The 13,241-nt window shown below is 36.7% G+C and overlaps 1 protein-coding gene across 48 annotated transcripts in view; it reads left to right on the top strand.

Moving 5' to 3' along the window:
• The window catches only part of RIMS1 (regulating synaptic membrane exocytosis 1), a 487,053-nt gene that overhangs the window by 381,934 nt on the left and 91,878 nt on the right, over window positions 1-13,241 (top strand). For 39 of the 48 annotated variants that reach the window (XM_084753104.1, XM_084753101.1, XM_084753098.1 and 36 more), the window contains 2 exons: window positions 3,196-3,308; window positions 8,670-8,836. The exons of the other annotated variants lie outside the window; for them this stretch is intronic. In XM_084753104.1, coding sequence (XP_084609230.1) covers window positions 3,196-3,308; window positions 8,670-8,836 — 280 coding nt within the window. The remainder of the gene's footprint in view (window positions 1-3,195; window positions 3,309-8,669; window positions 8,837-13,241) is intronic. 48 annotated transcript variants of the gene reach the window in all.

Genomic DNA, 13,241 nt, shown 5'->3' with positions numbered 1-13,241 from the left:
CAACCACTCTGGAGAGAATTTGATTAAAACTGCAATGATTATTTAAATTACTGTAACAAACTTTCATGAACTATCTATAATTATAGTTAAAATAGTCTATGGTAAACCCCTTTTTATTTTGAGTGTGATGTATAAGCTAAGTTGTTATTAAAATTAAATAATATTTCAAAAAAAGAAATATTTGGTTTTAATATATCACAGGTATGAATGATAATGCATCTGAAAACCTTAATTTAAAAAAATGTTTTCATAACTAAATGACAGTTTATCTTTTAATCACTGTGTTAGTTTAAATTGCTACAATCGTTCAGAATGCCTTGAGATGTCAGTTTCATGCATGGGTCTCAGTTGGTTCTGTACAGTGTTTTATTTTAGACTTAATTTTTATTTTAGAGTTAAAATCGAGTAGGGCACTTTAAATGGTGATGAGTGATTGTTTTTTCAAAATAGGATATTGGAAATTTTGATATGTGGTTCATTTTCCTTATAGCAAAATAATTGAGCGATATTATTATTCCAAGGACACAGTTTGCTTCCGACTATTTCTGTTACTCTTCTTATTAATAACATATAATTAGTGAAATCATATCCTCAGTTTGAAGTTTGAAACATGCAGATCTTCACATGTATAATCCTTATTGAATGTCATTTTATTTCACAGTATATACTTGAGAAATAAAATGGAATAATACAAGCATGTAGCAAAGTTTAAAGAGTGCTCGCGTTCGCACCCAGGGGGTGCTTATAAAATAGCCTTTCAATGCCATGTGACAGCTTTTACAAACAATTATTTAGAAACTAGATGGAGGCTTAGTGTCATCAAAAACAGGCACTCACAAAGGGAGTCTGAGCAACACGATGCCAGTATCCACCGTTCTCATTGAACAAAATGATCAGGCTTATATGTATGTTCCTTCTGTTTGGAATCTGCACTCAAGCAATGCTGTAAAGCTGAGTAGGTATATTGGCGACCTTAGGTCACAATATTCATTTGGAGATGGTTTTCACCCTAGTGATATATAAAAGTTGTTTTCTTAACCTCTCTTATAAATATGGGCTGTATACTGAGAATTGTTGGAAACTAGGATTAAAGTCCCTGAAAACAGTGTTTACACATTCAGCTCACTTGTTACTGCTACATGAATAGCTTATAGCATTAAGTTTTACAAATGAGTATTAAAATGCAGGCATCGGAAAGAGAGTAGAGTGGCAAACTTCACTCACTGAGATTGCTTGCAGGTGTTTCAGGTCTGTACCTTCAATCGTTAAGAACTTTAAGGTACTAAGTGCAAATATAACAAAGTTTTGGTATAGCAAGTGTTAAAACATTTATTTAAGAGTTAATGTATTTAGACCAGGCGTGGTGGCACACACCCTTAATTTCAGCACTCCGGAGACACAGGCAGGCAGATCTCTGTGAGTTTGAGGCTAGCCTGATCTACAGAGTGAGTGTAGGATAGCCAAAGCCATACAGAGAAACCCTGTGTTGGAAAAAAAACAAAACACAAACAAATAAACAAAAACAAAAAGTTAATGTATTTGATGATGATATTAAGTTACCATTTAATTATCTATGAAATCAAGATTTACATTGTATTGTTTTAAGTTTTCTTTATACAGTACAACTACAGAATTTTTAACTCCCTTAAAGCTCAAAACAAATGAAAAAGAAAAAAAACTGTATCAAGGCGTTTAGGACAGAAGTAAGAGGCAAAGAGAAGATATAATTACTTTCTGTACTTTTATGCTTTCTGTACTGTTTATGACATTCTATAGATAAAATCTTAATTTTTATTTTCGTATCTTTGTTGCGGTTCCCCAGAGCTGTCATATTGTAGCTTGTTTCATAATGCTACCTTTGACTGTGTGTGTTGTCAAGTAACTAACAAACTTCTCAATGACTTCTCTTGAGCTACTTGTTAAACGTTTTCTAGTTAAAAGCAGTCACACTGTATTGTCTCTTAGGACAACTGTCAGAGCAAACATCTGTCCTTGCCTAATTTTCAGAACTGTAATGTTATAGAAGGAGTCTGTCTAGCTAACTGACTTCAGTGAGGCAGAAGTTGAAATGGTGCTGATGTGATTAAATTATAACTCAAGTACTGAGGCTTAAACCTCAGGTCTTGTAGACCTTTCTAATGCCCACACAGACACACACACAGACACACAGACACACAGGCACACACACACACACACACACACACACACACACACACACACACACACACACACAAATCTACCTTAAAAGTACATGTAAAACCTTTTTGAGAGTTGAATGCTCTAGGAAGTCAATAACGGGTAAGTAGTAAACAACTCTGATCTCACTCAGCAGGGCTAAGAGCTTTTGAATGATTTACACATAATTGTAGCCTTAGCTCTTTCTCTTCCATTTGTAAAACCAGAAAACTTAGAGACAGAGTTTTCAATCTAGATTAGGGTGGATTCTTACTTTAGTCAGATGGAAGACTACAATCTCACCCTCTATCACGTTCACTTCTTACCATGACAAAGTCCTAAATGGAATACATTTCTTTACATACTATATTATAAAAGAGCTAAAATGGAGAGCATATGATTTTTCAAAAGTTTTGAACTTTATGTATGTGATTCATGCAAGCCATAAAAAAATGAAGGTTTTTTTTTGTCTAATAAATACATTTGTATAGGCAACAGAATTTCATCAAAAGGTCAGAATTCATGTTATAGAAGAATAGCTACAAAAAAGTAGAAGATTGCATGTTAAATAGTTTTCATGCGACTTTTCCTTAGCTGAGGGTGCCAAGTGGGTGTGCATGCATGCAAGCCTGTGCATATGTGTGTGTGTGTGTGGTGTGTTCCGTGTGCAGGTTTATTCATAGCTGACCACCAGCAGCTAGTTGAATATACTGAAACCAGTTTCATACTTACAGTTAGTCTCCCACCTGGGGAGAGAGTTGAAGACGCTTTACCTCAGATGAAAAGATGGGGTGCTTCTTTACCTCAGATGAAGAGATGGGGTGCTTCTTTGATGTTACTAACATTTGTGTGCCCATTCTGTGTTATTTGGATCACGTTTGTTTAATCTATTGATCATGGTTCACATAAAAAATTTTGTTTAGTTCAAGGCATTTTAAAACCTTTGAAATCTTAAACCAGTCAGGTCCCCCAAAAGGTGCTTCATGTGTTTTAATGAGCTTCCATTATGTGTTTTTACAGCAAGCTTAGTAGTGGAGGAGCGAACAAGACAGATGAAAATGAAAGTGCACCGATTTAAGCAAACAGCAGGGTCTGGGTCTAGTCAAGAACTTGATCGCGAGCAATACTCCAAGGTAAAATTAGAAGTATCCAACCAATAATACCTCCTTTAGTAACACAGGATATATGTACTAGGCATATGCGTGCATGTATGTCACAAGATTAGAAAGCACTGAGCTATGTAAAGGGAATTGTCATTAAATATTAGTGTTGCATCGTAGTTATTCTCACAGTTTGACAAACCTCTTCCACACCTGTACATTTTCAGAAGGTGCATTACGTTACTGAAATATTATTTATTACATGTAACAGTCATTTCAATAGGAAAAACAGTGGTTAAAGACAAAGACTGCCTTTAGTTACGTTTGCAAAAGTATGCAATATGTGTGAAGCCATTTGTTGATGAAATAGTAGGATGTTCACTTAGAGTAGTAAATATATTTTATGTACTATTGAATTAATGACAAAAACATACAGTGTGACAGTTTTGCTTATATATTTGTCTTTAGTAAAAACATGCTGTTTTGATCTCTTAGAAGATGACATAAGTGCTAAAAAGCATTTAACTTGTATATCAGTACCCTTACAAGGTAATGTCTAATTAAAATAACACGGATGTATATTAGATTAAAAACATTTACCTACATTATCTGGTTTATTTTAAAAATATTTCTCAAAGTACCATTAGGCTCTACTTCATTACAATTTGCCATCAGAAAGCCTTCTTAGAAATACTGACCTATTAGAAATATGTTAATTAAGTTTAAAATTGAGCCTCAATCAAGTTTGTTCCATATGCATCTAGATAGCCAGTGGGTAATACAAACTGTAAAACAACAGCAAAATATAGTTTATCACCCATAATATCCCAGTTGGATATAGTGTATCACATTATACTTCCAATGCAGAAGCGTGAAAATGCAGCGGAGAGAAGGTCCATATGAGTCAGGGATGCCAACATAAGCTGGTAGTGGCCTTTAGAAAAACAAATTAGTAGAGAGAAACAACAACAACTCAACAACAACAACACACATCTGGTTTCCTGCACCTTATGACGGTGTTCACAGCTGATCACCAGCCTGCTGGTCTTTCTTTGTGAATAGCATCATAGCACTTATTTGTGTACATTGCAAATTCACTAAGAATGAGAAGGCAGGATGATTATCAGGGTAGATTTTTTTTTTCTCTCATTTAAGCTTGGTTAGTTAAAATTTCTTTTTAGGACAAATGCTTCAGTTAATCCAGATGCCCTTTCCTGATTTTTTAAAAACTTCTTTCAAAGTTGAAATCAAATAGAACATCAAAGCGGCGGGGAGGGGGCAGCAGAGCAGGAAGCAAGGATGCGATAAATAAAGAATTACGAAAAACTGCAAAAAGGCTCTGGGGTCGTTCTGAGCTAGGAGTTTAATCATTAGCAAGTCCCTCAGAAGAAATCTGTGCCACGAGCTGTTGCACAAGTTAAACCCCCACTGTTCTTACAACCCTGGTAACCTACCCTGTTGGAGAGGTGCCAATTTCACTGCTCAATCCAAATTAGACCATAGAACATCGACCTTCCTTTTTACATGTAAGCGAAATTGTTCGTTGAGTAAAGGTGCCTGCCGTCAAGCCTAAGGACTTGACCTCAGTCTATAGGCAGGAGACAACCGACACCTGCAAGGTGTCCTCTTATCTCCACAGGGTTGCATGTCAGCACACACACACACACACACACACACACACACACACACACACACATGTGCACATGCACACGCACACACACATGCACACGCCCATGCAACATGCACAAGGAATAATGTGAAAAGTATTCTATTGCAGCCTAATTATTTGCCAACATTGTGAACACAGAGACTCAAAGAAACAGAATTCACTCACCAAAATTAAGAGTCCCTCACAGAGTGACCTGAGGTTTAGATACCAGTTACTTCTGTTATGACCTCACTCGGTACACACTTCACTCTAGCCTGACTCCAAGCCTTGTATTCTCAAAGGTTTTCATTCACACTTACAGATTAATGCTTTTCTATTTACTTGTATAGACACCCCATCCCTTCCTTCATTGAGTTTGAATAACTTCAAAATCAAATTGCTTGAGATGGCTTGGTAGTTAAGGTCCAAAGCTGATACTGTTTTTCGCAGGAAACCCAAGTTTGGTTCCTAGCACCTGTATGAGGCAGTTTACAGTTGCCTCTAACTCCAGCTCAGGCGAGCATAGGGAGCACCTCTGCCTCCAAGGGTACCTGTACACATGTGCACATACCCACACATAGACACAAAGACCAACACAATTGCAAATAACTCTAAAGAACTGTTAGCTTTCATTTTCATTAATATTGAAGTAATGTGTTTCACCTGTGACCTCATCATACATATACATTGGTGAACTCACTCACGTTCCACTATGTCTCCTCACACTTGCCTCCTCTTTCTCCCCAAGGCATCCCTTTGTGTCTTTATTTACTTACACAGGTGGTCTATGAATACACATGAATATCAATGTGAATTTCACATACCCATTTCTGTCTGCATGTGAGAGAAAACATGAAAGCATGACTTCCAAATAATGTACTTTTATTCTCAATAATATAATTATAGATTTCAGTTATAGCCTTACTATCGATAAATGTGACATCAGCGATGTAGCTTAAGATGTTGAAGAATATTAAAAATGAAGCTGTGTGAAGCAAAATATCAGTTGTTCGTTTTTTCATTTGTATGTGACAGATAAAAGATTTATATTTTCTTCAACTAAACTATTTATATTTTATGCCAATGTTTCTAATGAAGTTTTTACTGAATTTATTTTACGTAAAACAAAAATCATTCATACCAATGATCAGTGGTTAGTAGCTGTTTCAGCTAATTCAGATGTCTTTCTTATATATTTCAGGAGAGAGTTACCTTTTTATCCAAAAGGACTTTTATTGCTGTACGATAGCAATGTTACATTAATAAATATAGAATATATTAAATTTTGAACATTTTTCCTTTATGGTATTTATGCACTTAAAATATATGAGAATGAATTAAAACTCAATACTAATAAGTTTGATGAAATAGTTGAAAATATTACTGTATGAGAAATTAGGTAAACTTCCTCAAAATAATTTTATTTCCCAACAAAGTTAGATTATGTTTTTCATGCTAAAAGATCACCAGATGAATATGGTTCTGAGATCTTTCCAAGCTCGTCTCTCTTTAAATGATTACATTGTCCTACTCTTCATTCCAAGTGAGGAATTCATGCTGTCTGCTTTGGAATCTTTGAAATGCATCACCGTGCCTTTCTATGTGATGTTATTTGGAGTTAAATGCCTCAGTGATGGGTAGAAGCCATAACTGGAGGATAAAGTCACACTTAGGCCCTCACTTATTAAAGGATTCTGTTTCTAATCTTGGAGCAGCCATCAAGAATGGGACGGTGGTTGGTGGAGATAGCTACTGTGTTTATTATTACTGACTTCTAAAAACAGTGAGCCTATAATTAGAACCTCCCTCCTGAGGATGACGTATTTTCCTCCTGGATGACTGAATAAATTCCTCCTGAGGATATTTTATTCTTCAATGTATAATAAATATATTTTGACTAAAAATTAAACTATTAAAGAGGAAATTCAATAAATCATGCTCGACAAAAAAAAAGCAGAGCTTATTTAAAAGTTTAACATGTTTTTGAAGATCAGTTTTAAAAAGAGCAATAAAAAGTAAGCATAACATCTTTCATTCCCTTCAGTTAATGTGGGAGCAACTGTATAGTAATTACTACATATTCCAGGATATTAAAATATATAATGACATTTTTTATTCTCTCTTCTGGAAGAGCAGAGGTCTCCATTCAAACAAGCTGGGACAGAGATGGCTTATAGAAAAGAGATATTTCGTTAATTAGACCAAGATTTCCCTTTATGCTCACAAATCTTAATGTGACGGATTATTATTCTTAGTACTGTCAGCTACTTTTTCTAGTTGACAAAATAGTGAAAGAGCATGCAATACACCTAGAACAACTCTCAGGGTGTTAGACCCCACCTATTCCTTGTTACGCCATTTGTAGATATAAGGAATATTCAATGCATCTTGGGCCACACGTCATGTCAACCAAGCAGTCACATTTAATACTCTGCAAGTGTAGAAATCAGAGTCTTTCCTATCGTTATATGTTTCCTCACGTATCTGCACATTAGAAATGGTTCTGAATGAAATGATTCATATTGGACAGAATCATGGTATCAGATTTGGCATAATTTGCTTGTGGACTAATGTACCACACTCCATTGAAGACATGAGAGATATAAATTTGAGACTAAATACTAATTAGGCTCTACACTTAGTAGCATATGTGAATATCATTTGTGTTTATTGAATTCTATGGCTTTCATAGGTAAACATCATGATAAAACTTTAGAAAAATAATTTTATAGATAGTATAGATAGACCATAAACTGTATATTGATTTCATGATACAAAATTATTTGATAAATTCATACACATAAACTGGAAAGAATTTAAACTAACATGTTTTAAGAGAGAAGTCCTCTCATATAAGGGATTCTGAGGTAAAAATGAGCACTGTGAGATTACTTCTTAAATTTTATTTTCATGTGTGCATTTTGTATATAGACTCAGGTTTTAGAATACAATTATCTGGCACATTTGATAAAGATAATTCAAATTAATCATGATTCATGCTATGAAACATTAGCAGACATGTGACTTTCACAAAAACTAATAAACATTTTATCCACTTGTTGCTCATAAACATTATATTAACTTATTTAGTAAGAAAAAATAGAGATTATAATATTTTATTTTATATAAACAAATAGAGTTACATTCTTCTGTTCCTACAGAAAACAATTACTTAGATAGTAACTATTTATATTTAGAAAAACTGTCCCTTCTTATAGTTACAACCTAATATACTCACTCTATGATCTGCTGCAACAGAACAATAAAAACTGACTAGAAATAAAAGTTTAGTAGAAATAAAAATTGATTCACTTGATAAATTTGCATGGTGTCTTATTTTACCTGAGGAGTCCAAAATCTTAGATATGGGGTACAGAAGTTAGTATTATTCAAGATAAGAATATAATGAAATGTAAATTTTAAAAAACTGAGTCATGGAAATTTCAGGTTTTAAGCCTGTACAGATTAATTCATCGACTTTTCCCATGCCAGCAATTCACTCACTCGTGTGTTCACCCTTCATCGCTCACATCTCATAATTGAATGGATGTCAGTATTTTATTATTTTTATTAAGATGCATGTATTATATGAATGCTTGCATGACCATCAGGGTCCACCCTTTCCTTGACGGAGGATGTATCCTTTGGTTTCCTTCGGGTGGCACAGCCATAATCCTCAAGGTCTCTGTCTCTTTTGTTCTGTAACCCTATGGTGGAGCTCATCCTTTCTTGTGTTTAATCTTTAGTACAACACACATAAAGATCAGTACAGAAGCTGTGACAACGCCTCTGCCAAGTCATCAGATAGTGATGTCAGTGATGTGTCCGCCATTTCCCGAGCCAGCAGTACCTCCCGCCTCAGCAGCACAAGCTTTATGTCAGAGCAGTCTGAGCGCCCCAGGGGTAGGATCAGGTGAGTTGGCAACACTGTTAATGTTCATTGGTCTATATCTTTGGTATGAAATGCATCTAGTTTTCAGAATATTCTTCGTAGAGGACAGATTAGGTCATGTAAACATCTTATTATAACAAAGAGGTGGGACAAGCGTGCATTGCCTCTTCTATAGAATCACCTCACTAAGGGAGTGTTTCATACCATTCCCTGCAAAACTAAACTTATTACTAGAGCTGTCACTTTAGAAATTTCTCAGAGTTACAATTGCAGGGGTCCTCGTAATGTGATATGATTGATAGAATTAGAAAGTTTTTCTTTTAAGTGATCATATAACAAATACTTTAGGGTTAATAGAAGGGTAGCTGTCATAACTGCGCAACTGCGTCATCATAGTGTGGACACCTAGCCAATAAGTGAGTATGGCTGTGTGTTTATGTGTGTAAACATGTACGTAAGCATGCGACTGTCAGGCCTCTCTACCTATTTTTACAGACAAGTTATAGGCTGTTTGTTCTTCCAAAGACTATAGTTTTCCTTTCTCCTACTTCAGCCATAATAGTGGGTCTGCTATCAAGGTAGAGCATAGTGAACATGAGAACAGAATGTACATCCCCGATTCATATCGTGTAAGTTGTAAGACATGTGAACCTTTTGTTACATCAACATGTGCTCCCTAGTTCTTATGTGACAAGCACACTGCAGAAATCCAAGTACAGCACAGTTCACACACTCAGGGGCTGTCCAGCCTGAGCAGCATCGGGTTGACACCTGGCTTTGCCTTGCTTGTGGAAACACAAGTTTACAGAAGAAATCTGAAGAACTGAAGGGCTTTCCAACTAAATATGAATGCTGAAAAATGAGAATAAGCAGATCTCTGAAACTCTAAATTCCACATTTTGGTGCACGATAAATCATGCCCTGGCGTTGTCATCTTTGATTTCCATCCCCGTTGTTTCTGTGCTGAGAGAAAGAACCATTTTCTATCAGTTTCATCTTCTCATGATTTAGGTGAGCAATTTTTCCAATTTGAGGAATATGAGAGGAGAAGGAAAAGAAACTCTAGGCAGCTTAACAAGGGACTGTGATTTTTCTACAGAGGATTAAGTGGATGGATGTGACAATGCGTTGGAGCCAGGGCCTTTCTGCAGGGGAATTTCCAGCCTTAAGATAACCCTTAGTGTTCAGCTGAGCTATAAGTAAAAGCACAAAACAGAAAGTTGTTCATGTTGACTCATGAGTTTTTTTATTTGAAGCTGATAGGGAGAGAAGTTCTTCAGAACAGCCCAGAGAATACTTTCTTCCTGGCAAACCATCTTCTCTAACTTTCCTGTTTTATCCTCTTTCCCTGCTCTGTACCTTAAGATCTGCAATAACTGGGATTTTATGTATATAAGTGGATTATCTAAACTTTATGGCTCACGTAATAGATTCGTAAGTTTCCCTTTTAGCTATGATGAGACTTATTTTCTACTAATCCCATGTTTAATGCTAGTCTTCCTATCTTTGCTTTACAACTCACATTTGGTCTTATAATAACCTAATGGAATTCAGGAAAAGATACTTGGGAAGGAGCCAAATCTTCAGACATTCCAAAGCTAGGAAACCTTCCATATGTATTATTTTCTAGGCGTGCCTACATAAATACAAAATACACACGGGACTGGAGAGACGGCTCACAGGTTAAGAGCATTGGCTGCTCTTTCCGAGAACCAGGATTCAACGCCCAGCACCCACATGGTTATTCACAGAAGATTGTCCCTCTAGTCCCATGGGATCTGATGGCCTCCTCAGGCCTCTGTATGTATGTAGTACTCAGGCATTGGTGCAGGAAAGACACTCTTATACATAAAATAAAATGAAAAATATTAAAACACACACACCACCACCACCACCACATCACCCTGCAGAGCTCTCAGCTGCCAACATTAACCCACTACTAAAAGCTTGAGATGGGTTAGTTTGCAACGAAAACTAGTAACTAACTGGGGTAGCATTAGAAGGAGCATGCAGGGTCTCCTGTTGTAATCACCCACTGCTCCTACTAGAAACGCTACATGGTGACAGTTTATTCTTCTCTTATTTCTATATGTTCAAAGCCTCTGTTGACAAAAAGAGAACTAAGTTGATCAGTTTCAGTGAGAGAATATATTTAATAACAACCTTCTAGTGTCTGTTATATATTAGGACATTATTCTTTTTAACACTGCATTAAACGATAAGATTTAAGGAAAGCCACATGGAGCTTTCACATTTTTATGCCTACATTTTTATGAACACTTGTTTCACTTTCTAGATACTGGTGCGCATCCCTTGTCATCCTAATGATGTAAAACATGTTTTCCTGTGTGTTGCCTCAGATGGCCTTGGTTTGGAGAATTAACAAAGTAATTCAGAGGAGACAACAGAGTTTCTTAAAGTCAATATATTTCCCAAGTAACCCTAGTATCTAATGTTTTCAGGAGAATCAATAAATAGAAACCATATGGCCTTACATGGCCTTACTTTTTTTACATAATACAATAAGATACTGTCGCTTAAAATGCCAAGTTTTTTGAAAACCTGGCTACTGAATTTCCAGTACATCACCTTACACGAGCTAGAGTTTTCAGAGAGAAAGGAGCCTCAGTTTAGGAAATACCTCCAAGAGGTCCAGCTGTCAGGCATTGTGTCAATCAGTGATCAGTCCACTGTGGGTGGAGACATCCCCTGGGCCGGCGGTCCTGGGTTCTATAAGAAAACAGGCTGAGCAAGCTAGCAAGCAGCACCCCTCTGTGGCCTCTGCATCAGATCCTGCCTCCAGGTTCCAGTCCTGCCTGAGTTCTGTCCTGACGTCTTCCTCTATAATGAACAGCAATATGGAAGTATAAGCCAAATAAACATACTTTTCTACCCAACTTACCTTTTGGTCATGGTATTTTGTGCCAGCAGTAGAAGCCCTAAGTGAGACAAATGCTAGGCACACAGTTCACCTGGGGGCTCCCATAGCAACCATCAGGCAGTTCCACATGAACTGAGAGAGCGCATCCCTTTCTGCAGTCATGTCCACTTCCTGTCTGCACAGTTTGAAGTGCTTTTGTTGTCCTTTCCTGATAGACTAAATAGTTTACTCAAAGCAGTGCAAAGCATAGGTTAATTTTTAAATGATTTTTAAAATATATTTTTTATTTTTTACATATACTTTTATATTGTTACACATATATACAATAAACTACCTACAGCAAGAAGAACCCTGAATTTCACTATCCAAGAAAGCTATAGAAAGGAAAGAAACTAGAGGGCGGGATTTGTTTGAGGTCAAATAACATTGACCTCAATTTTGCAAGAATAATTACTTATAAGTTGTAGAAAGGAGCTACAAACTGCTCACAAACATAAAGGTGTTTCAACAATTCAGGATCAACCCTTAATACCCCAAATAATAGGCATCGACAAGGATTTGAGTGTCAGCATCTCTGACATTTTCTGCATGCACTTATATTTGGAAGTTTTGTTGGGCCTAGCATCTTCTGAAAGACGTTTCTGTGTCTTAGTACGATATGGGGATGGCATATATCTGTGCACATGTCATAGTTCACAATAAACATGTATTCACTGTGGCTGGATTGATGGGTCAGTCATGAGGACTTGAGGTGGGATCCCCTGAAGCCACAAAAAAATGTGGGTGCAGCAGTGTTTGCTTGAATTTGGAACTGGGAAAGTAGAGACAGGTAGAGCCCTGGGTTTTATTGACCACCAAGTGCAGTCAAATCAATTAAGTCCCAGGTTGAGTGAATAATCTTATTTCAGAGAAGAAGGTAGATGGAATGGCCAACTGGCTTGGTGGTTAAGGCTCCTTCAGGGCCTTGCAGAAGGTGTAAATTCAGATCCCAGCCCCCACCCCAAACACTTGTCACTCCAGATCCAGGGGTATCCGTCATCATCACAAGTGCATGTGCTTATGTGCATGTGCCTATACAGACACATAACTGGACAAATAATTAAAAATGATGAGAACTGAATTGTTTCTCTTAACCTGGAGAGTGACTGAGGAAGACAGTGTGCCTTCACCTCTAGCCTCTACCCACCTGTGCAATGTGTACACACCTGTGAACTCATAAACACACAAGAGTATGCAAATACCAGAATCCAGAAATGTGCACTGTTTCCAAACTCTCTATCTTCATCTTTAAAGGGAGCTCTGTTTCCGCTGATAGGCCTGAATGTTATCTTCATCTCTACATATCCATTTCATTCAAGCCAGACACGTTTCAGTTTTTTCTATAACATTAAACTTCAGAAGCATTAGCATAATATTAAAATTGTTCTCAGATGTTATCTTTTTACTTATTTCTATGATCGTTTCATATAACGTGTTTTGATCACACTCAACCGCTATCTGCCAAATCCACGCACATCCTCTTTTCTTCCCTTCCCAACTATCTCT

This window comes from Acomys minous, assembly GCF_964271855.1.
Source record: "Acomys minous genome assembly, chromosome: 13".
Lineage (NCBI taxonomy): Eukaryota > Metazoa > Chordata > Mammalia > Rodentia > Muridae > Acomys > Acomys minous.
This window is presented reverse-complemented; position numbering and strand designations above follow the sequence as displayed.